The 26,019-nt window shown below is 34.6% G+C and overlaps 1 protein-coding gene across 13 annotated transcripts in view; it reads left to right on the top strand.

The window, feature by feature from the left end:
* LOC576875 (kinesin-like protein KIF1A) overlaps positions 1-26,019 on the top strand; it is a 136,856-nt gene that overhangs the window by 94,917 nt on the left and 15,920 nt on the right. For 6 of the 13 annotated variants that reach the window (XM_030986719.1, XM_030986718.1, XM_030986715.1 and 3 more), the window contains 18 exons: positions 3,191-3,270; positions 4,156-4,224; positions 5,049-5,227; positions 6,333-6,479; positions 7,080-7,290; positions 8,656-8,758; positions 9,258-9,441; positions 11,405-11,507; positions 12,897-13,015; positions 13,992-14,044; positions 14,301-14,409; positions 15,546-15,697; positions 16,374-16,479; positions 16,907-17,021; positions 17,560-17,693; positions 18,581-18,642; positions 20,460-20,492; positions 22,542-22,631. In XM_030986719.1, the coding sequence (XP_030842579.1) occupies positions 3,191-3,270; positions 4,156-4,224; positions 5,049-5,227; positions 6,333-6,479; positions 7,080-7,290; positions 8,656-8,758; positions 9,258-9,441; positions 11,405-11,507; positions 12,897-13,015; positions 13,992-14,044; positions 14,301-14,409; positions 15,546-15,697; positions 16,374-16,479; positions 16,907-17,021; positions 17,560-17,693; positions 18,581-18,642; positions 20,460-20,492; positions 22,542-22,631 (2,049 nt within the window). Of the gene's footprint in view, positions 1-3,190; positions 3,271-4,155; positions 4,225-5,048; positions 5,228-6,332; positions 6,480-7,079; positions 7,291-8,655; positions 8,759-9,257; positions 9,442-10,056; positions 10,145-11,404; positions 11,508-12,896; positions 13,016-13,991; positions 14,045-14,300; positions 14,410-15,545; positions 15,698-16,373; positions 16,480-16,906; positions 17,022-17,559; positions 17,694-18,580; positions 18,643-20,459; positions 20,493-21,685; positions 21,713-22,541; positions 22,632-26,019 lie in introns of all 13 variants that reach the window. The other 7 variants (XM_030986724.1, XM_030986723.1, XM_030986714.1 and 4 more) reach the window with 6 other exon arrangements.

The raw sequence follows: 26,019 nt of genomic DNA, 5'->3' as shown, positions 1-26,019 counted from the left end.
GCAGGCTGCACTGCGACTGTACGAGACAAACATCGTGAAGACCAACATCGCAGCAGAAAGGATGGCTCACGTATCATCGATTTCTCACCCCTGGAAACCTCTCGCTCATCTCCTGGGGCTGTGCCAGACAAAGATGGACTTAACAAATATTTTGTATGTCTGCATCGAGTTTGAATTTACGAGCAAAGCTGGTTGTGTCTCCCTTATTCTGACTTCAAATTATTTTGCTCCATGATGACTTTTTTTATATATTCCGAAATACATCTTCATTAAAACTTTGGCATGTTTTCCAAGTGGCTTTTAAACAAAGAAATGCACGTGACAAATGCACGTGACAAATGCACAATCGTCTTTAGCATGTCTAGAATCTTGCTAGCTGTGCCAGGCACACAGGAGTCTGATAGCCAGTTCAGACTACAGGAGATTCATACAAATCTTGTATAAAGAAACGTTGTATGAAGAATCATCTTGTAGCAATAGGAGCATTCAGACTAGAAAATAACATTGTATAGAGAAACTAATTTTCAAGAGCTGAATTGACATGACAGCTGGCCTATCCTCAGGGCACACTCGTGATAAGCCTTGCCCATTCATACAATTTTTGTATGATACGGCGGTTCAGACGCAAGTGGGACCCTGATTCTATATCAAATTCTCGTTCAAAACTACGCTCAAATAGGCGTTCTGCTACAAGACGTTTCTTTATACAACTTTTATAGTACTAGAATTTATTGGATAACTATACAATGAATTCTGGCAGTCTGAATGCTGGGTAAATTACTCCCTATGGGGCTTTATCCATGTAATGTTTTCTAGATTCTGTATAGCAGATGCATTTCTTTGTTTAAAAGTCCCATAAAAATGTGCCACAGGTTTCGTTCAGATGTTTATATTGATAATATTATACAAACAAGGCATCTTACAAATAACAATGAATTGAAGCTTGACCCAAAATGTATATTATTTGTAAATGGGGTGCACAGATTCTGCAATTTAAAAAGCAATTCTTTTTTAATCTAAGATGATAGATCATGTGATTGAAGGGTACTTTGTGCATTAGCTCGATAATATTTTTTCTGACCGCTATGTCTCAAAGTAAAATTAACAGATGACTTGAGTAATTTTATTTGCATGGAAATTAACATTATTTGTTTCCTTTTCTCAAATTATTGGATCAAACATTGATCTTATTGGGGGGGGGGGGGGGGATTAAATACATCTTTTGAGTAACTTCATTGCCTTTTAACATTAAAACTCATGGAATGTTTGACCATTGATTTGGGAGGAAAATGGAAGATTTTCAAAACCTTTTTGGGGAGAGATTGTCATTATGCATTTTGAACCTGGGATTTTTAATTAAAACCAAACATCAACCATGTACCGGTACATGTGCATGCGTTGTGTACATGTACATGTAGCTGGAAAATAAATATACAAAGGACTAATAGAGAAACAGGGAAAATGTTATTTTATCATGCAAATGAAATCACCCTTGTTAGGAATATAGCTTACTTTTTAACCTGTCAGGAAAGACGCTACACTAATATGATTTCTAATGTAAATGTAAATGTGATTCCACTAACAAGTTCATGTGTTGTTCATAACGCACAATATATTACATCTCTATCTCCTCTGCGGGGAATTTCTTGTCGGCATTTGGTGGTCTATGATCGTTTCTTCTCTTAAATAGTTTTAACAATGGAGATACATGTACGTGTAGACTTTAATGTGTACATGCACCTCACAATGTATCGTTTTGTGTACTAACACCTATCTTGTTTTGTGATTCTATTCATTACTATTGATATTTGTGTACTAACTGCCATGAATTCTGTATTGTAAATCACACCATGTTTTCCCAACAATCTTGTGTTTCCATTGTGCATGTTTCTAGCCTGAACCTAGAAGGAGAAGAAGTCTAATTCGTGCCCAATTATCCGTTCATAGTAGAGCAGAAATTTAGAGTAGATGCTACTGTATCGTTAAAAAGTTTTTTTTCTTCACCAAGTGCCTTTCTTTCACTGAGTATCAAAGAGTATCACCAGATGAGGGTGAAATCAATTTGAAAGAGTATGTGACATTTTGTGCGAAATTAATGATATTGTCATCTGAGAGCTAGTTGGCACCCTTCTAGGTCTTTAGAGATGACATTGTATCTGTCAAAGAATCGTGTGACTTTTTCTGTTGTACAATGGCAAAAAGGAAGTATATGACAATCTTTTGTTTAAAAAGAGAAAAAATGGATTTCAAATTTTTTGAGGTTGTTGAAGATTTCCAAGGAGTTCATGCCATGTAGTAAACTATGAATTGAAAAAAGACTTATGCTAGACATTTCCACAATGGTTTACAGGGTGTGGTTCGTAATTTGTCCATGGCCTAGTGTTTTCTCACTTAATGATTATCAGAGAAGAGATGTCACATACTTCCTTATGCCATTGTAGGGTAGTTCTGTCCCAGATGTCAGTTATCAGGAGCAAAAGGAATTTGGTTCAGAATAAAAAAAACAAGAAAGAAATGGGAGCACTCAGCTTGCCTTGCTTGGTTGCCATGGTAACCGATCAATTTGCATGAAAGCCATATATTTTGTCGCCCATCCCTGGGGATGAGTTGAGAGAGTGTGAGAAGTGAAAGTGAAGATGATGGAATCGGGAAGGTAAGTTGACTGCTCCTCCTCCTTTCAATTTTGCAGATATCTTTCCTATTTTCGTTTTGCTCCATGATAACTTTGTGTCTAGCACTTTGGAGGTCCATGTACTGCTAAGGCGCTTTTACCGGCTCTATTCCCAAACTTCAAGAAGTTTTGATATTGTTAATTTCATTAAACATATATATATGAGTCACTTCAACTAACATACCTACTCCGAAACAAGGAAAGATTGTAATGAAGATTGAAATGAAATAGTTCCCTCAATGCCTTAATAGAATGTTGACATTATTTATGTATGCATATTTGTTTGATATGTGTACCTTCTTTAATATAAGTTTATGACGCATGGTACATTTCAGATGCCTTTATTGAAATATTTGACAATTGATGTTTAATTCTCATGTTCATGTACTTTACATGCATATGCAAAGTTTTTGGTTCATCAATTATTCGCATTCAATGAGATCAGTTTTAGGAATGATATTGTAATATTGATGATAATTAATATTACAATCTTTATTCTGATTTTCTTGTGATCTTTAGGTCAATGGACAGCTAGTGAATACCGGATTGCTACGTGGGTCTGGAGAAAATGGAGATTTTATAGATTTACTTCTATAAGGGTAAGATAAAAAATATATGTTATATACATAAGGGGGTGTTTCACAAAGATCCTAAGTCAAACTTAACTCTAAGTTGGACTTAAACATTATGGAGAGCCATTTGTAGCCTTAAAATAAAATGAATTCAAATGCAAAAAATCATGAACATGAAATCTCCATGATAATAGAAAATATGAATGATTTGAATCAACTTTTTATGCCTTTAAAAATAACTTTAACAAAATATTTTCAAAGATGCTAACGGCTTTCCATAATTGTTAAGTCCAACTTAGAGTTAGGTTCGACTTACACTGTAGATCTTTGTGAAACACCCCCCCCCCCCCTGGTCTTCCTCTGTTCCTTCAGTTCTCTTTTTCTCTCTCATCCATCATATATTCTATCTCTTATTTTCCTTTCTTTTTCTCTGCTTCAGCTCTTGAGCGGCATTTTTTTAATTTGTGAAAAACCTTTTAAATCAACTTTTAAAGTTGTAACAATATCATGGAAATTTCTTTTACATAAACGCTTTATTCATGATGATAACTGTGATTTTATTTTTCACATATACATGTACCTTACAAATACAGTTCAATTTCAAAATAAGGACAATTTTTCTATTTTCAACAGTATTAGAAATTGATCAGGTATTTTGTAAAATTTGTCTGGAATATTTTTTATTTCTTACATTACTTCTCAGAATTACCGTAATTCAGCTCTTTTCTTGACTGTGTCAACATGTTAAATACATTTAATAATAATAATAATAATATTATTGGATATTTATATAGCGCACATATCCACCCTGCAAGCATCTCTCTACATGTTAGGCTTCCATCAAAGACTTATTGTGTCATAGTATTTCTTGTATTGACTTTTTCCAAATATTTTTGTTGTCTTTGTGTACAGGATGATCTTTGGGGTAACGCTATATTCCTGAAGGAGGCTAACGCTATCAGTGTGGAACTCAAGAAGAAGGTAAGATGCTGATGATTTTCAAGACGAAGTCATCCGCTCGGAGCCAGAAGGGCATTTAATCATGTCATTTAAGATACAGTTCATGTCCTTCTGGCTCGCAGCAGATTAAATCATTCTACATCAATACCTGAAAAGGGCTTAGTAGAAAATTAATTTAATAGTAGTAGTCGCAGTGGTGGTGGTGGTGGTGGTGGTGGAAGTAGCAGCAGTAGTAGTAGACCTTATTGGATACATTTGTTAGGTCAAGACTAATCTGCCACAAGGTCCATGATTTCCATATACCAGTGGACTTGTAGCTGTATGTTAGTATGTGTAGTCTCACTTAATATATATTTGTTTTCTACATGCACACAGGTATGTTTCAATAGAAAATTGATATATTTACATTGTTTTATATGCAACATGTGATGTATAAATGTATTTACATGTACGTGTACCTACATGTAGACAAGCGGAGAAGGAATAATGGAACAGCTGTAGAAATAATTGCAATTTTTTTTTAACCAGCATTCTTTAAAACTTGGAAAAGGGGCACAATAGTAACTAAATCCCAGAAGTCTTAGAGAATAAAGTCTGCTTGAAAAGATAACGAAACAAAGAAAAAGACTAGAAATGCGCAGAAAAGGAAAAGAAGCACACGGAAGAGAGAGGAGAGTCTACATGAATGCATAGATACACATTCAAAAAGGAAGATTAACTATGTGTAAAATATAAGAATGACATCTACTTTCAATAACATATCAAAATATCAACTACAATAAAATAATTTGAAAGTACATGTAAATCAATATTTTCTTCTCTGCATGTACCTTTTGTCCTACCAGGTGGAGTTCCAATTCGTCCTCCTGTCTGACACCCTCTACTCGCCCCTCCCCACGGAGCTAGTACCTAGCAGCGAGAGCGCAGAGGTCACAGAGAGACCCTTCCCACGGACGGTGGTAGCCGTCGAGGTGCAGGACAAGAAGAACGGGGCAACGCACTACTGGACCTTGGAGAAACTACAGTGAGTGTTAATAATAATACATAACATTTATTAGGCGCTTAATACGGTCGTTTCTATGCGCACCATTGTCTGACTACAAATTAACAACCCAAACTTATAATAAACACACAAATTATAAATCAGTTCTTTATTCAATAAATTATAAAATAAAAATGAGATGAAACAGAAGATCAAACATTAGAGTGTTACAAAATAATGTGTCCAATCACAAGGAAAAACGATCAATTGTTTTTCGATGTAAGACAGGAAATGACCAAAGAAGAGACTATCGTAATGTGAAACATTTGAATGGTCAAGGATAAACAGGGAAAAAAATGATTCAATATTAATGCCAGAATTTATTATTATTATTACTTAAAGTTAAACCATGCTTTTCCCATAAGGCCCAAAGCCCTTACAGTGAATGAAAATCAGAATTACATAAATACATATAATAATAAAAACAGTCTTACAACTACAAACTGCAAAAAAGATGTGTTGTTAAAGCCTTTCTAAAGGTAATAAGTGATGGAGACTGCATAATTATAAGTGGTAGATCATTCCAGTACACATTAAAAGTGAAGCTATTAAACTTCTAGTATGCTTGCTTGCATGTGAGTGTTCATTAACTACCGGTAGTCTAATTGTTGCTTTAACCTATTAAAATAAGTTACAAGTACTAGCATGATCATGATCCTATGATATTGATTAGTGGGAAATACATAATTAAGCATCTTTTTTTCTATTGACTTGCAGTATGATGGGCTTAATAGCATTATTTTTTTTTCAAGTTTCAAGTTTCAAGTTTATTTATCTTTCTTTCATAACACACATTATAAATATGACATGAATATAAAGGAGTGAACAGAATATGGCGTTACAATAGAAAGATGAGGTGACCTTGGTTGAAAGCAAGGCTTGTGGATTTAAGGTCCCTCATGAGTAGTTTAAGAGTATGTCCTAAAAGAACAAACTCGTCAAATAAAAAAATTAAAAATTCGTACATTTAAATGCTTACAAAACTAAACTAACTAAACAACTGAGAAAATATTAAAATTATATTGCACCTAACCCGTCATTCACAAATCATGATGGCCTTTCAAACTTTTTTTGTTTGCAATGGTAGGAAGCGACTAGAGCTGATGAGAGAGATGTATGACAATGCTGCTGATGCCACACCTACTAGCCCAGATGGTAACATGGGCTTTGAGAACAGCGGCACATGCAGGGATCCGTTCTACGATCGGTTCCCATGGTTCCGTCTAGTTGGAAGGTATGTACATGTATTGCCCTGTCTGTATGTATGTTTGTGTGTCTGTGAGTTTGTCTGTGAACACAATTTTTTTTCTTCCAACTTTCAAAATATTTTAGATTTGATCACTGAAGTAATTGATATCACTGCTAATAATGTGGATGGTGTTCTGACTGAAAGGTATCTTATAGATATACATGAAATCAAACAACAGTATACCCATGGAATGTGTTTTCTTCAAATTGTAATCATTTGATAGGCACATAATGATGGGTTTGTAGACAATTAGTAGAGATCTAATTCAAATTGTATTTCAATTGACTGTCGGTCATATTGAGATTTAATTTTATTCTGTATTTCATGTTGTAGACTTGAATGCATACCATTCGCTCTTTAGTATTAAGTTCATTGTACAGTCAAACCTGCTTTAGTGATTACCTGTCTACAAAGACCACATTTCTTGTTTCCCTTGAAAATTGTTTCTCATAGAAACATGCACTGAAGGAACCTGTCTACGAAGACCATGCACTTGTCCACAAAGACCACTTTTTGTCTTTCCCTTGGGTGGTCGCTATAGACAGGTTTGACTGTACATTCATAACATACACTCTTTACATTCAGGTCCTTTGTGTACATGAGCAATCTGCTCTACCCCGTTCCTCTGGTCCATCGGGTTGCCATCGTCAACGAGAAGGGAGATGTCAAAGGTTATCTCCGCATCGCTGTCCAGCACGTCCTACCGGACGATGAAACTCCAGACTATGGGTCGGGGGTCAGACAGTCAGGCATGGCCAAGATACAGTTCAATGATGATGAATACTTCAACAGGAAGGTGGGTAGAGGAGGAGGAGGAGGACAGTATTGGTGGTTGTGATGATGATGGTGATGATGACATACTCATGTCATTGGTGACAATGGTGATGTTAATGATGATGACAGTGATGATATGAATAATGGTGGTGATAGGGTTGGTGATTGGGATGTGGATGAAAATATATGTTGGTTTGTTGTTGAGGATGAGGCTGGTACTTTGGGTTAGGATGATAGTGAAGGTTAGAGTGTGGGTAAGAGTAGGTAGGGGGTCATGTGGAGGGTGAGGTGGACGTAAGGATGAGTGTGAAGGCTGAGGTAAGGATGAGTGTGAGGGTGGGTTTAAGGATGTGTGTGAGGGTGAGGGTGGGGTTAAGGATGTGTGTGAGGGTGAGGGTAGGTTAATGATGAGTGTGAGGGTGAGGGTGGGGTTAAGGATGTGTGTGAGGGTGAGGGTGGGGTTAAGGATGTGTGTGAGGGTGAGGGTGGGGTTAAGGATGAGTGTGAGGGTGAGGGTGTGGTAAAGGATGAGTGTGAGGGTGAGGGTGTGGTAAAGGATGAGTGTGAGGGTGAGGGTGTGGTAAAGGATGAGTGTGAGGGTGAGGGTGGGGTGAAGGAAGAGTGTGAGGGTGAGGGTGTGGTAAAGGATGAGTGTGAGGGTGAGGGTGGGGTGAAGGAAGAGTGTGAGGGTGAGGGTGTGGTAAAGGATGCGTATATTAGGGAGTGGGTGGGGTTAAGAATGTGTATGAGGGAGTGGGTGGGGTGAAGGATGAGTGTGAGGGTGGGGTTAAGGATGCGTTTGAGGCTGGGGTCAAGGATGTGTGTGAGGGTGGGGTTAAGGATGTGTGTGAGGGTGGGGTTAAGGATGAATGTGAGGGTGGGGTTAAGGATTAGTGTGAGGGTGAGGGTGCGGTAAAGGATGAGTATATTAGGGAGTGGGTGGGGTTAGGAATGTGTATGAGGGAGTGGGTAGGGTGAAGGATGAGTGTGAGGGTGGGGTTAAGGATGCGTTTGAGGCTGGGGTCAAGGATGCGTATGAGGGCGGGGTGAAGGATGAGGGTGATGGTGGGGATAAGGCTGAGAATGAGAGTGGGGTTAAGGCTGAGTGGGGATGATGATGACGTGGGCGAGGGAGAGACATGAAGTGCCGTTTCTATGTTTCTATTGGAAGCCTTTATTGTGATGATGATAATGATCGTTATGTTGATAGTGATTATGGGGACATTGGGACCTCTAAAAACGATTTTCTATTGAAATTTGGATGAAATATATTTGATAAATTTTCTTTCACAACTGTTATTTGCCATGCTAAATTTAATTATTTTGGAGTCTTCTTCTATCCATGTAAATACAATTCCTGTATTAATGTTCTTTGTATTTATTTCAGCTGAAAAGAAATACATCCGGCATCAACAAGGCAATCTGCCGTTCCAACATGTCAGAGGAGAATGTGCGTATCGTTGAAGGGCACAGAGAAAACTCAGACATGGGTACGATATGAATATTTTTTCTTTATTATTGGTTTGTTTGTTTCATTTTATTTCTACATTTGTCAACATAATAAAAAGTAATATATGAACTAGGTACATCAACTTCTAAGTGTAACAAATGCTTTGGAATACAGTGTCTGATCCATTAGTTTTTTTCAGTAAAATGTATGCAGTTCTTTGTATACGAAAGTGGAAAGCAATAATCAACTAGTTTTATTTTTTACATTAGCTTAGAAGAACTAAGTTCATTTTTACATATTTTGTGATAAACATTCTAGAATACATGTATTTACATGTAGTTAATAGTGATGACATTAGTACACTGTATGAAAATGATGTATCCTTTATGTGTTGCACATAACACATTGAATGAATATCTCTATCAGCTTTCAGAGTGACTAGATTGAAGTTTTCAGAATAAGACATTTTGCTTAATAATATGCCTTCTCCATTTGTCTTATTATTTTTCTATACCAGTACTTTTTTTTTTTCTTCTTAGAATTGGATGAGAAGTGCCATGACATTGAAGCCATGAGCACCACCGAATCTATGACATCTCTCTCTACTCTTGATGCCTGTGATGCAGACCATCTCAAGATAGGGTCAAACTTTACCTTCCGGGTCACGGTGCTACAGGCTTCTGGGATATCCACCGAGTACTCAGACATCTTCTGCCAGTTCAAGTGAGCACTTAATGTCCCACCCCTTCCCCAGAATCATTTTCATAACTCTTTCAGTACGTTCCTTGGTTTTGGGGCTTGGGATATGGTTGTGTTCTTTTTTGATTTTCAAGTGAAAATACAAATCATTGATTATCTTATTTTTATAACTTTTATTCATTATACCCTCGAAACGACCTCAGAATATATTTAAATCAAGGATTGCATGAATCGGTTAACTCCCTTTCAATCAATTCGATAGGGTTTTCATTTATATTTCTCGATTAAATATTACTCTATGCACCATTCACATGAATATGTGCTGGAGATATTATCTTTCATGAAAATATTGATAATTATACCTCGTGATGTTTGAATGGTATTAAAAAAGAAAGAATAGAACTAGGCAGGAAATATTGTACTCTGTCTACAAGACTCATATGCAAAATTTGCAAAAAGGCAGTTTCATTGGCATTTATTTGATAAGAAACAATAAGGCAACCTTTATCTTTGATACCGGTATGCACATGTACTTACTTTTCATCTTGAATAGATTTAAACTTTGAAATTGAAATGTCATTTTCCATCATCATGTTTCTTTCACAATAAATGTATTTCATCATGCCATGCCTTTATAAGATTCCTACACGGAAAGGACGAGGCATTTTCCACCGAACCTCTCAAAAACTCAGGCAGCGGTTGCCTAGGTTACTTTCATACGCAGAATGTGAGTCGAGCATCTTCAGACAAACCCCGCCACCATCACCATGGCAACTCAATAAGCTCCATGCATTGCGACGCAGGCCTATGAAATTTTTTTGTTTGTCTTGTGCTATTTGAGCTCTCATTTCTCTCTTTTTGATGCTTATGAAGAAACGGAATAATCATGAAGGAAATAAATTCTTAAACCTTATGATAGCAAAATAAATATGCCTATTAATCTTTTTTTTTGTTTAGTTTCTTTCATTAAAAATTATTTTTTTATTCCAAGAGAAAAAAACAACAATATTTATTTGCAGATTGAAAAAGAATGTTTTGGAATGATTGAACCTTTACTACTTGTTTGATTTTTAATTTCAATCTTGTTTGAAATTTTGATATTGTGGTGGACTCTTTGAGTAAAAGCCACTTTCCTTTTTTTTTTTTTAAAGACAGAAAGTATTCGATAATGTCACTTGAATCAAGGTTAGAATGGTTTTAAGAAAAGTCACATAAGCATCATTGAACAGAGATGAGAGCAATTATATTTTTATGCATTTTGCTTTGATTTTATCTATAATTTCCTTATATAAAAAAATTTGAATCCAGATTTATTTTGTCCACAGCTACATCAAAGCATTTGATTGGCGATAGATGTATGCAGATCGATTGGACATGTCACATGCATTTTGCTCACAATACTGATATTACGTCACCACCTTGCTTGTATTTTGCTCCCGAAATTTCCATGAATCAAATTTATGCCAAGTGCTCCCTCAAAACTTCTTACTGTATTTTTCTGGGAGTTATAGGGCTGATGATATAGAGAAGCTTAATTATGCAATTGGCAAACTCTATTTTCTCTTGCTTATGAGACACTTTCTGGAAGAGAGAATATAAACTTTATATCCTTGCAAAAATGCCCTCAGTTGTTTAAAAGATATTAACTTTTAGCAAATGTCTAAAATCTTTTTGTGAATGAGAGATTTTAATTCCTTTCAAGAAATTCCTTTCAACTAACATATGTTGGAACCTATAAGTACTCAAAATACATGCAAGGTTGTGGTGAAAAATTATTTATTTCTTTCATTTCTCTTCAACATTTTGCATATTGCTATATTTTCTTCAAAAGCATCAAATTTCAAAATTTCAGTTTCATTTTGTGCCTGATATTATTTCTTTCAGCAGAGTGGCATTTCACTTCGTTTTCGCTTCTTTTTGAAAAGTTTTTGAGCAAAAGATTGATTTTGTATTCTTTTCAAACATTCTGTTTTCGCTCGCTATACAGCTTGCTTCACGGTCAGGGGGCGTTCGTCACTCAGTCGGTTGAAAACCACAGTCACTATTCGGGACAGTCAGGAATGCCCCTCGGCTTTTACTTTGTTCAAGATGTAAGTTGGGTTTTACATTTACGTTCAGTTGCGAGAGCCGTTCACGCCGTTTGTGGCTTTTCCCCCGATATTTACAGTTTTGCAGCTGCTTGGTTGATTTGTCCATATATGCAAATAGCTTTTTCCATTTGCAAATAATTTTTACTTTGAAATAATATGTGCAAAATATCTGTTTTCTTGAGTTAAAAACAGCTGGAATTTGATCTTTTGTCTGAAAAAAATAAACCAAAAGAATTTTTTTTGTGAATAGGATTTAGGTGCAATTTTATATCTTTATTTTACTGTTTAATTTTTCTGTCATAATCTTCCATGATATTTTGTAAAGATTTAATGGGTTCTGTGCACATATTTATTCAGCAAAGATTTAAATTACAACTTTGCATCCCATATACAGTATGTATTAACAAATGTAAGGGAAATAACTGAAACAAAGGGATTTCTTCAACTTAAAAACTTCTTGGTTGACCATTCCCATTCTGTTTTAAATGAACATACCTTCAGCTACATGAAGGATTTGCAAAGTGGATGATTGTGTAAAAAAACATAATATCAGATTAACTTGACTTTCTGGGATAAGAAAATGAGTACTGATTATTATCTTTTACTCCACATTCTTTCTCTTTGGATAGCAAACTCAATTTGTAACTAAAATTGATATCTCAAACACTAAATTTATTCAGATTTAGACTATAGATGTAAAGGGGGAGGGGTGGAAGGAAAAATGTTTTTCAATCAAAGACTGTTTTCTGTTTTCTTTTTTTTTTTTTAATTTTGAATTTCATTCTGTCATTGCTGCACTGCATATATCTGCATGCTTGCATGCTCACCCATGCACACTTATCATCACTATATATATTCAAAAGTTTTAAGAATTTATTGATATATGTACAATGTATGTGATTAAGTATGATTAAGATATTGAAATCGTAAGTTATAATTATCAAAGACATGGACATTTAAGAAGACAAAGTACATTCATTTATTTACTACCTAGAAGAATCATTGCTTGCCATGCCTGAAAGTTTAAGGTTTCATTAAAAAAAAATGGACAGCCCTGTGTTCTACTCAAAAGCATCTAAAGTTTCTAGAATTAAATGGATTCTATGACACATGCTTCTAATGCTATTCTGACAATTTCAAACTCCTAGTGAATTCCTAACCTCAAACTTGAGCCAGCACCATACCTAAAGCTAACCCTAAGCCTAAACCTAAACCTAAACCTAACCTAAGTATCAGTTGCAATCCTAACCCAATATCTTTGATGGCATAAAGCACATATGAAGTCACCATTTCAGGAATAGGTTATCAATTTAAAAAGACTTCTCCAATATTCAAACCACATTGTCTATTATTTCTCTGATATGATTTTTCTATCCTTGGTACCCTTAGATATCGACCACAGTGACAAGGGCATTCATCGACTACCTGAGGACTTCACCCATCGTGTTTGAGGTGTTTGGTCACTACCAAGCTCATCCCCTTCACACGCAGAGCCAGACCACCACTAGGTGAGCTTGTAGTATGATGATGGTGATCAGAATAATGGTGGTGGTGATGATGATGATGATGATGATGATGATGATGATGATGATGATGATGATGATGATATTGGTGATGATGATGGTGATGATGGTGATGATGATGATGATGATGATAATTATAATGATTCTGATAAAAATCATGATGTGAATGATGATGACTCTAGCACAGCACCATATGGCACCATATGGCACCATAAGGCCTAAAAAACATGGTCCGATCGGTCAGAATTTTTTTTCTTCTTCCTTTACTCCCTCTTTGGGCTGATATTTCTCATTTTTTAATGCTTTAATACATATTTTTTCTGATAAATTGTTTTTTTTTAAACTCTTTAAAAAAAGCTGACCCTAGATTTCAAGTTTTTTGGGTCGGTAGCAAAGGGCAATAAAAGATCTTTTTTGTTTAGGCCTAACTGAGGTACTACCTGTTCGCTATACACATAGAGTCAGAGCACCACATCTAATGTTTGGTATACCAAAAGCTAATCAATTCACATCCAACAGGATAAGAGAAAGAAACAGAATTCAGTTGAAATGCTACTTGTACTTTTAGATGATTACTTACTTTTTAAATCATTTCTATATTGATGATATTTAAACCTACAATGTATTCACAATATCAAGGGAGAATATGAAACAGGAGGCTACAGTGAATTGAAGCAGGTGGCCTCAAAACGCAGAACTTGTAGAGTCATTTGTTATAGTTATTGATAGGGATCAACAAACCCCGGAGAGGACCTAAAGCCGATGGTCCTCTGGTTTCTCACTAACAAGCATTTATGCTTATTTAGCAGTCATGTAAAATAACAACCACTTAACCTGTCGTTGGTGACAATGCGTTCATGGACTTTTGTTCTTTTTACTCTCAACTTTCTTTCAATGCTAATTATTTTCAAATGTTTATTTTGTTACGTTCTTTTTTCTCCCTTTCTTTGAATTCCTTCAGATTGAGGCCACTCAAGAGGGGTTTCCCATGCACACTACCCATGGCTACACCAGGTAACTACATCAACATCGATTTCTTTCCTCCTCCACATTTTGATTATTGATTATTGAAAAGTGTTGATTGATTAAAGGAGGTACATTTAATTTTGGGGAGATATAACCAATCATAAAATTCTGTGTTACAGGGCCTAGGTGACGGTTAGCAAGCATAGCCACTTCTGTCTGTGTCTTTTTTAATCTTTAACACTACGAAAACAGATTTTTTTTTTAAATGTTGAATATTCCTTTCTTCTTCCCTCTCACGTTGCAGTTCCGTCCCCTAGGATGGGCCTGATCAGTACACCATGCACCAGCCATCTCCATTCCAAGCACGATCTTCTCGTCTACTTTGACATCTGTGAGCTGGCACCGTCTGGAGAGTAAGTTCATTCCTTTGGACCACTGGGCCTGTTTTCATCAGCTCGAGATATATCCCGTTCGCAAATTATCCAGTTAATTTGCATCTTCATCAGCCCAAAGTTTCAATTAGCGGTATATTTGGTCGAGATAATCATCCCAAGATATCTTGGGCTAGTTGGCAAAATATCCCACTATTTGTCCGGTGAGTCTTCACCAGCTCGAAGACTCACACTATCCGCGAACGCTGAGAAAAATATCTTGAGCTAATTTCTTGAGCTCAAGTTTCAAGTTTCGAGGTCAAGTCTCGAGCTGATGATGACGGGATTTGTAACTTCGGGATTAGTTCCCAAATCAGAAATAGCGAGCTATTTGGCAATCTCGAGCTGAAGAAGACAGGCCTACTGAATTCCTTCAATCCCCTAGGCTTGATACAGAAACTACTGGATTCTCATGGGCAGTGGGTTGACTATAGCAGTTCCAGAAGATCTCAGTGGTCAGACATGCACCAAGGAAAAAGGAATGATACTTGTTGGCCTCTTTCAGAAACTCTAAAGGTTGTACATATATGCAGAAAGCAAATAATTACAGACTACTCTGTTGATAATAATAATAATAATATTCTGCTTAAATAGCACTTAATACAAATGTCCCTTAGCGCTTTACAGATATACTATTACCCTGGTCATTGGATTCATTACTTGCCTGCACACACTGTGTGCACAATCTCCACTCCCTGGGGAGCATTCCAGCCAGGCGTTGGGTTACGTGATGGGACAAACTATTATTGAAGAGGTGATCTCGAGCTATAATCGAGCTATGATCTTCCCAAGCTGAAGGTGAGGGAAGTTGGTATAGCCTTCAAGATCACCCGAGTCAATAAACATGTGGCTGTAGTAGGGTCGTTTCCCTTCTCAAGTCATGTACATAATACTAATGTCCTTTAGCAAGGCATTAATCTACATTTGTCACTCCATACCCAGGAGACAAATGAGGACATTGTGCATGATTGAATCCGATGACCGGGGTAATAATATCTGTAAAGCGTTCAGAGACGGTATTCCGATATAAATCCAAATTACTACTATTATTATCATAATAAAGAATGAGTGTGATATTACAGACTTAATACTAAACTTGACTCTTATTATCTTTACAGGTACCTGTCATCGTATGTAGATCACTCTGAAGACATGCCTTGTAGTGGAGTCTTCCTCCTACATCAAGGTATCCAGAGAAGAATAGCCATCACCATCATCCATGAAGCCACCGACGAGCTCTTGTGGAAGGACGTCAGGGAACTGGTTGTAGGTGAGTTCATAAGAGCCTTTGAATTCAAATGATTTTTTTTTCTCATGCAAAACATAATACAATGAATAAGTACATTACCAAAAAAATATACAATGAAACAACAAATGTCATAGAAAAGCACAAGAAAAGAGGAACTAACTAGATGCAAAGCTTGTTGAAGTGTTAGTTCCTCAGATGCTGTTTCACAATATATCTTGAACAAAGTATACTTAGAAAATCAATAAATCAAAAAATATATTGAATCTTTGAATCTGTTACAGGGCAATCCAACCTTTGAAATGAGTTCATTTGTATGAAAGTAGAAAAGTAAGAGAAACAAAATGTTCAAGTTTGTAATAAATCTGAGCATTAATAAAGAGTTCAAGTTCAAGTTTTATTTGTTCCACATTTTACAAAAAATATAGACAAACATATAAGATAGAAAATTATACAATACATGTAGTATACATGTATATGAGCACGTCTCAATGATTCTCAAATTCATATAATAGATTAAGTAGAATGTGAGGAACCTATTAAAAAGCAGTGCTTGTATGTTTTAGGTTCCTGGTAAAATAAACATTGTTTGAAATATGAAATCATTTACCTATGTGCAAATCTTAATTTGTGCCTGCCACATACAAAACTCCATTTCATATACATGTAATACCATGTTCTCATGTTTCCTTGTGTGCAGGGCGTATTCGTACCACTTTGGAAGTGACTGAGCCGGATGATGAGATGACAGTTCTATCTCTAAACCTTCTACCAGTCAGCCATACAACTGTACCAGGAGATGACAGGTATCAATAACTCCAAAGAAAGATCACTACTTAGTTTAAAGCAGATTTTACTGGTCAAACTGGCAACAGTCATGTTTTCTCTCAACTCCACTCTTCTAGTAAATATAATCTACATGTATACTATATAATATATAACCGATATATATGTTTATATGGATACATTTATAACTGCAAGAACATGCAAATAGTATTTTGTTAAGGAAGTGTATACATGGTAACATGTGTTGCCAATTTGAAGATAGAGATTATAATTTGTTGGTACAGTAAAACAAATGTGCATAGTTTTTGTTTGTTTTTAGTTTTTTTGTTTAAGAGTACTGTAAGTTAGCATTCTAACTCAACACTCAATTAGCTATGAATATATATGTTTTATAATTTATTCATGTTTACATCACGCTAAATTCTCTAATCACTCTTATTTATCCAGAACCTGTTTCCGGTTTGAGGCAGCATGGGATAGTTCCCTTCACAACTCAGTGCTCCTGAACCGAGTCACTCCCTACGGTGAGATGGTCTATCTCACCCTCTCAGGCTACCTTGAGGTGAGTCAACGTTCCTTCTTCTCTGACTTGTAACAAGCATCTCTTATCCTCCACTATTAGATCTTAATGCCACCACAAACAAATATTAATATCAATATAAAAATAGAAATCACATGGTACATGTGTATGTAGGTCTCAGAATGTTGTCGCTCCATGGCTGAGGTCCTAGAGGAGGAGAGCAGAATCTCCCTCTCCCGTGCTTATAAATACATGGTAGTAGTCTTTTTCAGGTTTAAGTGTAGTAGTTGCTTTGTGCAAGTACATTTAAATGTACATTTTAGAGGAAGAGGTGTTTTTAGACATGTTACATTATGTCTATTAGTGGTACAGTCAACCTGCTTTAGCAACCACCTGTATAGAAAGACCACCTGTCTACAGAGACCACGTTTTTTGTTTCCCTTGAAAATAGTTTCTCATTGAATCATGTACTAAAGGACCCTGTCTACAAAGACCACTTTTTGTGTTTCCCTTGTGCGGTCTCTATAGACAGGTTTCACTGTATAAACATTTGAGATGTTGCCTATTTCTTGTCGTGTAGCTGGAGAACTGTGCCCAGTCAGCCTGTATCACCAAGGATATATGCCTTCAGATGTATGAGAGAGACGCTCGCATTAGCCCCTCACGCTCTCTCCGTAGCCTCTTTGGAAGCAGCTTCTACAAGCCATCAGACAGGTATGTATTTGTTTTAATTTTTTATTTATTTATTTATGTATGTTCACAATTCATTGGAGTTAACATCACATGAAGAGTATACTATAGCAAATTATTTTCAATTTTACAATCCATTTGAATTGACTTCATGTGAAAAAGAATATAGCAATGTTTTATCAAAGACAAGTTGCAACTAATATGCAGTTTAAAAAATGAACACACAAAGGTGATGAAACATAAGCAAATAGAGCTTGAATCGTTACAACACCTTTCAAATACATAATATATAACAAATAAAATTCCTAAAGGTCTGTAGTGAACTATTTACACTATTTACAAAGAACAAGCAGGAAAAAAAAGTCTAGTAAAAAATTATGTTTGATATAATGAGAACTGATATATGTATGATAATGGTATTGCAGCATGCAGGATTATGCATACTCCTCCAATTTTGATAGTGAATGGCTAAGATTTGGGAGAGTTTCATGCGAAAAAGAGAATGAATCACAGCAATACAACACTGAATTTTTGCAATTTACGAAAGTTTCTTGTCATGAAACATGCTGATGTATACAATTTGCCAAAAAATAAATGTTGGGAAATATTCTGGTATTACAGTATGAAACTTCGTCAAGCCAAATGTGTTTTATGCACACAATTTTTTTAATTAGATCCGGTGTTGTGAAGATTTCTTTACATACATCTTTGAAATTCTAGCATCAAAAATCTAAAGCAGATACATTTGAATGGTATGGGTAAAGTAAAAGAAATTGACATGACCTTTTATTAGAGGATGATAAATCTAGGGCATGGACAAATAAAATCTGATTTGAATACAGGAGCTTCACCTACCTATATGCTTGCTCTCTCTCTCAATCGTTATTGTTCATTTCATTTTGTTACCATAGCAACAGCATCACTGGAGTTTATGAGATCTCTCTCTTGAGGTCTGCCGAGGCTCTCAGTCCAGGTAAGGTTTCCTAAGGTATCCTGACCTTGCATCTTCCTTCTCCTTCCTGAGTTGGAGATTTTCATGGTTAAATGGGCATACATTGACCAACAAGTGCATCTTCGGTTGCTCCAACATAAGCTCCATGTCTTTTTTTTTGTCAAAGAGATAGGATTAGGATCAGGCCATTGGGAATTTGGTTAGCGGGTGAAGTCAGGTTTATTTTTTGGTTTATGGTTGAAATTAAGAATATGGTTAGTATAGGATATCAACTGCTGAGCAATTGATGCTAGAGCATGTGTCATTATGACCTATGTTTCATAAAAGGAGGCATTTTAAACACTGCAAAATTTGCATAGATACATGTACTAGCAAAATGGGCTATTTAATGTCTTTTTCATTTTATTATCAAAGAATGCATGAAATATTAAAGTGCATCTGTGACAATTTCTAGATTAAATATATATATCATCTTTTGAAGAATTCATGAATTTGAAATATTGGGTCAATCTCACAGATGAGAAGAATTGTTTTAATCTCGATGTCCGAATGGTTAATATGCACCATGGGAATAATTATGAATGAAAAGAAAAATATTGCCATTTTGTATTGAATTCAGGGTGAAAGGGTCTTTGTCATAACTAAAGCTAACATTGTTCAAATAACAATTCTTTATTTTTTTTGTATTGTCTTGCAATCCAAAATGAGGTTGCACTGTTATAGATTTTCTATTTGAAAGACTTAACTCAGCATGATATGTACTGTATGGCACATAATTGAGACAGAGACTAAAAGAGCTTGCTTGTTTGAATTTGAAAGAGGGAAGCATCTTGTTTTCTAAGATTAAAAACACTAAACTCAAGTTTGAATTTATTGCAATTGCACAATTAATCTCTAACATCCCATGATAACTGCATGTTCCTATTAAAAACATTTAATATTTGTGAAAGAAATGAAAGAATGTTTAATTCAAATAAGATTTATTATAGCTGTAATACATGTACATGAAGGTGCATTATGTTTTTTATCTGTGATTACGGTGTACACATTATCTGAGCTATTGATGGGAAATATTACTGTATTCTTATTGGATTGTGGCACATTATTATCAACTTTACTTTTGAATAACTATTAACTTGTCATGAAAATACCTTTTTATTAAATACCCGTAGTTTTGATATGGATTTTAACCCCAAAAGCTTAGATGTATAATTAAAGACTATTGTTCAAATTATGCTACTAAACTTCACTGCCTTGAATATTTATCTGAACTTCCATCAGTTCATTACGTTTTCAAAATTCTCTTCAAAATGTTTAAGGATATCATTATTTGTTTCAAATTGATATTAACTTTTATCATTAGTCTTTACTGCACTGTTATCCTTTGCAATATATTTCAAAATTATTAACTAATATTATTATTGAATTTAATTTGCAATCCTGCAAAGAGGTATTTTTACTCTTTTTTTATAGCACTACTGATCTTATTCTATTCACCCTTGCAATATTATATTAAATTTTCCACCCTGCATTTCATGTCTCATAATTTACTTTAAAAGATACTCTGCTAGAGAAAAATTGCTTTAAAACAGTGTATTTATTTTAGATATTGATAAATTTATCTAAAATGAATTTCAATTACTAGTTTTACATGATAGAAAAGAGCCAAACTTTTCTACCACAATTTTTAAATATACAGTGTTTATTAAATTTTTAACAAAAATATTCACCTATTGGGTTTACATGATAGAGTAAGGGTGAAATACCCTCTTTTAATGTATTTTTTGTTCAAACGTGGATTAAATTTGCTCATGAATTTTCACCACGTTGCCATGCAGACATGTGGCAGTGGATAACTTGGGGAAGAAATGGTATGACATGACAGTTTAATCTTCCTCTTTAATAGCCTCCTCTTGGAATTAATGAACCCATCTAGAATTGAGACTGCACTCAGCCTAGGCATGCAACTTCTAGGAATGGGCGTGTCCAAATATCTTCCAAGGGCGTGGTCAAAGCTTTCACGGATCAACAAAATATAAATATTTTTCGTATCAAAGTCAATCCTTGAGTTTGAATGACTTGTGGAATGTAGCACAAACTTTTACTCCATTTCTTTGGTTGAATCTTCATACAGACCAATACACTTTTGCTGTAATTGCAAAATCTTTTAAGAAGGTGTGTTTGAAAAAAATCATAGGTTCCTTTCTTTGTATTCTGAAAAATACTTGAATATTTAGCCCGATCATAATTTTATAAAATGCAGATGAATGCAGATAAGATATTGTGGCAGAAAAACACCTTGATAAAAAGAGACAAGTGTCAATGTTAAATTTAGGAATAAATAAGTTTGAGAATTCGAAAATACATGCAATTTAGATTAAATGACAGCCCAAAATCAGAACATTTTAAAAAGATGTCACGTTCTTGTTGCTTAAATGACAAGAGGCACCAAATTTAGTCCAAAAAAAACAAAGCATCTATGACTTATTATCAATTGATTATCAATTGATTATCAATCGATTGCCTATTTACTGCTTAGCATATAATGGCTTTCCTTTTATACAATCATTTGATATATAAAATGTAGATTGTTCTAATGATAAACTTAGATACTTGGAGAAGATATATCTAGGATATATTTTGGGTCACAGTACGATAAAGTTTTACTCTTATCAGTAAAAAATGAAAAGATATTTGGACATACCCCATTCCTATGCTCCAAAACACATTTCATCCTGTCCTCGTAGATGCCCTTGTTACCATAGAAACGATTGACATCTCTCGAGATGGGTTGATTAAGAACGACTTTCTTCCTTCCATTGTTATTTCTTCATCCACCATTCATAGATCTCTTGTTTCTTTAGACACATCCATTTCCCCCTCTCATTGTCTGTCAAACCAATTTTTTGTCACAATTTTCCCCCTTTATATTTTGGGCTGATGTCTATTAATGTGATTTGTATTTTATATTTATGTTGTTTTTCTTTAACACCGAGATATTCATTGAAAAATATTTTTAAAAATTAGTATTTATGGAATGTTCTTGTTTTGTCGTGTATGACAGGCACTCGCTTAGCGTCAGATTTTGAAGGTATTTTTGCCTGCTACATTTTTGCCAGAATGTCCTCCATTTTTTCGCTGTCCTAGAGAATCCATCGTCACTTAGTTTATCATCACTTGAAAACTGTGATGAAAACTAAACTTCACATCGTCTCTTTCAAATTGCAACAGAAAAATGTTCAGATTTTGTTTCCTCACAAGAGAACTGAATTCCTTCTGGTAGAAATTCATTCATTGATGAATATCAGCTTCTCGGAGGTTCAGTACAAGTACTACTCCTTTCCTTTAAAAACGTTATTATTATTTGGGATAGCTAACAAGAGAAATGGGGATAATTGGTGTGTGAAAAGGAAAATACTGTTTGGCTGGACTAAATTGCAACTTTTTAAAAAAATGTACAAAAAGTACAGATTTGATTGAAATTTATTGAAATATTATTATTTTGGGGATGAAGTTGCCAGAGGCTGATAGAAAAAGTTGATGAATTGGACTCGAGGACAGTGGATTAAGTGATAATATTTGTGATATTTATTACAAAAGTGGCTTATTATTGGTCTTTTATTGCTGTATCAACATTGGACCAGTCAATCTCATACATTTGTCTTCTTTTTCTCTCCATCATTTCTTTTTAATACTCTTCCTTTTCGTTACCTCATATGCTTTTATCTATTCTTTTCAATGTTAATTTAACCCGTTTATGTTGCTGACCCATCATTTAAACACAAAATGATATTAATTTCATGATTCATATTTTATTTAAATTCTGATTCATTTGGATATATTCTGTTTTTGTTTTTTATTGGTTTTGTGTCGTTAAAATCCATTTGATGACAAAAACACACTGAATCCCCTTTTGGCAGGCAAGTCATTCAGTCAATATGATCTGCGGGATTTATTGGAGTCCACCTCCCCTCACCATCACATGACCTTGTCCCCTCCTAACATGAGTGGTAAGATCCAAGTCCATGCTAGTCTTCTGCTTCCAGACCCTCACTCTTCAATGTGTTTTTCTGTTACGTGTCACATAGCTCTTTATTCTTATAAATCGCTTTCTTGTTTGTACCAGACTTTCCTGCAAGATTTCAATAGATATTCCAATATATGGATGCAAATTTGTTTGGTATGGTATATATTTGTATATTCCTTTATTTTCTGTCCATTTCCGTCTCCTTTTCAAAGTAAACTTGTATTTAGCAAAAATCTTATACAAAGATTTAAAATAATTTTGTAATGTGTGACTCATGATTCTTCATATGCATGACAAAATAGAAAGATGAGTGACATCACAATTAAGGTATAAACTCAAATAATTTTCATAATAAGTTATTACACCTTGAACAAATTCAAGGAGTTTATTGCGGTAAATGATTCAACAATATTTAAAGTCAAAATGGACAAAGGCAATTTTAGAGAGAATTTTTTTTACCTTCTTCTTGTGTAAGAAAAAAACACTCAAAAGTAGAATTTCAGCAAAGAAAGCAATCAAAATGTTTAGTAAAAATAAAAATGTTTGCGTACATTCATCCAGAACTCGCTACAGTATACAAGTTGGTTTTAGTTTCATGTTTCTATTTTCTGTGACACTCACTGTTTATTTTAAGATTTCTCACTTAGCAAGTCATTCTCCTTCTACAAAAGCACCAAACTATGAAGTAATATTTATTATTTTTTTTATATTTTTTTTATTTTATTTTATTTTTTTTTTTTTTGGGGGGGGGGGGGGGTCTTTTATTTTTGTTCTTCTTCAATTACTTTCGTGTTTATCTACCGTGTAAATGACAAAATGTTTGCACTAAGTATGTAAATATTAGTGGTGTTTTAAAAACATAAATTATTCTTGTTCAAATATATATTTTTAATGAAGCCATCGGAATAGTCAGGGGTGGACTGTATTTATTCCAGCTTTGGAATACTGTTGAGATTTCCTGACTTCGTTTTTTTTTTTCCTGCAAATATATATTTATTTCTTTTATTTCAAACTAGTTTTATCTGAAAGATATCTCTATGATTTTTTTTCTTTCTGTTAAACCATTGCTACGTTTTGGTAATGATTAAAAAAAAAAAACTCTTTTTGTTTATTTCTGATAGACATTTTCTTTTTTCCTTTTCTCTGCTTATCTTTTTTTATCTGTTGAGCTTATTTTCCTTTCCTTCCCTTTCCTTTTCTTGCAAGATTGCAATCTGCAGTATCTTAATGAATTAGATTTGCCTTCTTTATCTCTGTCTATTTCTCTGAGTTACTTTGTTCTTTTGTAATTTTCTTCTGATATTTGGCTCATTTGTTTTTAAAATTCTTCTTGCTTTTTCTCTCCTCATCATTTTTTTCTTTTCTTTTCTTTTGTCATCATCTTCTATTTTGATCTGCTCCTCTCTCCTTAGTTCCTTTGATCTGTTTTAGCTTTCTTTTAGTAGTTCCTTTCCTATTTCCTCTCAATTCTTTCCGTTTCGATCCTCCACTGTGTTTCATAATTGTTTTCATACTCTTCCTATCGCTGTTCTAAATCTACCATTACATCTACTTTACCAATCATATTCCTTATTCTTTTATATCTATTTTCTATTTCTTCATGTGATCTGCTTTTAATATCTTTATGAAATCTCTTTCTTAAGTGATTTTTCTTGATACATTTCCTTATCTGCCTTTCCAACTTTTTCTACTTGTCTGTTCAGATTACTTTCTCCCTCTCTTATCATTTTTGCTTTCTTTTATTCTCTCTTCCCTCTCTCGCGGTTTCTCTATCAGTGTAAATTTGAAACTCTCAAACCTTTAGATAAGCATCTCATTTTAGCATGAAATTTCTCCAAGAAATCTCTCCAAAAATCAATTATCTACTGGTGATAATTAAAGTCCATGTAGATGCACTTAAACTTTTTGAACACATATAGTGCTTTTTATTTTATTTTCAATTTAGCAAATCATGTTCTTTTACTTTCTGCTTCTTTTTGTTCCCGTGCTTGATCTTGGACTGACTTAACGTAAGGGGAGGTGGACCTCCTACAGTGTCATTACATATCCCATTTAACTTCAGCAAATTATATAGGAAAAAAAATAATCAAAATGCACTTGACATATATGAAGTCCTACGACTTCTCTTTCCAACTTGCACATAAACTTTGAACTTTTTGAACTTTTAAGCTTGTAATTAATCAATTTTCCAGTTTCCAAATTCATATTTATATCTTTCTGACACATATGCATCTTGCTTCTTGATATGATTATCTATCTTGACTTCTAAAAGTCTTAATTGGTTGAGAAAATACAATGTACATTGCATCCCCACAATGACAATTAAGTTCATGAGATTGAGATTTGGTTCAGCACTATATTAAACTTTTAATTTTTGCAAGTTCACACTGTGACAAAACAAACACTAGTTAATCATAGCTTTAAACAAATCTTCATTTTCACTTGTCTAATGATTTGTAAGAGTTAGTACACAAAACACACTGTCATCATCATAGTCACCATGAACACCCCCCCCCCCTCCTCCCCTCCCCCTCCCAACGTCACAAATTTGCACACCACACAGTCACTGCACTTTTTTACTACAAATTTCACATGTTCACATATCTATTTTTTTTAAAAATCAATCTTTTGTAAGAGTTTTGTACAAGAAACACCTTGTATCTCATCATCACTGTCAGTGTGAACACCCCAAACCCTGTTCAACAACACACAATCGCATTCCCATGTGATTATGAACACACCCACATACATGTTGCTTTAAAGGTTTCAACATTGCTATGTCACTTGTTTCAACATTGTCATGTCTGCAGCTTATGTACGGTACACAATCATGGATGAAAACAAATGTATACAGCATAAATTATTGTCGACAATATGAGTCAAAGATGACTGGTATTATCGAAATATAGAACACTACATAGGCAAGAATTTTGCAAATAAATAATTTGGAAAGCTCAGTGAATACGGATCTCAAATACACGTACATGTTTTTGTTATCATTTAATGATATTTCTTGATTAAATCAAAATTGACCAAACTAACATTGCTGCTGCCATACTGATTAAAATTAAACACACAGATCTAGACATTGGATTTCTTCCAAGTTTATTAATTTCTTCCTGTTATTTTTTTCTACTGCATGGAAATTTTCCTCCTGCATTTTGTTTCAAATTTTCTAATGGCAGTGGCTGGCTGAATAAAGAACACTGTTCATGCATGAGTTTGTTATTCAATAAAGTTATCGGTAACCATGTTACATGCAGATAATGTTGATGGAGAGTTTAGAGGATATTTGTAACAATTTTTGATACAAACATACAATTCACTTGACTCTCCATTGATGAAATGCTCCAGTACAGTACATATTGAGG

This window comes from Strongylocentrotus purpuratus, unplaced genomic scaffold (assembly GCF_000002235.5).
Source record: "Strongylocentrotus purpuratus isolate Spur 01 unplaced genomic scaffold, Spur_5.0 spur5_scaffold_16, whole genome shotgun sequence".
Taxonomy (NCBI): Eukaryota; Metazoa; Echinodermata; class Echinoidea; order Camarodonta; family Strongylocentrotidae; genus Strongylocentrotus; species Strongylocentrotus purpuratus.
The sequence above is the reverse complement of the archived record's forward strand: the minus strand, read 5'-3'. Positions and strand labels throughout refer to the sequence as shown.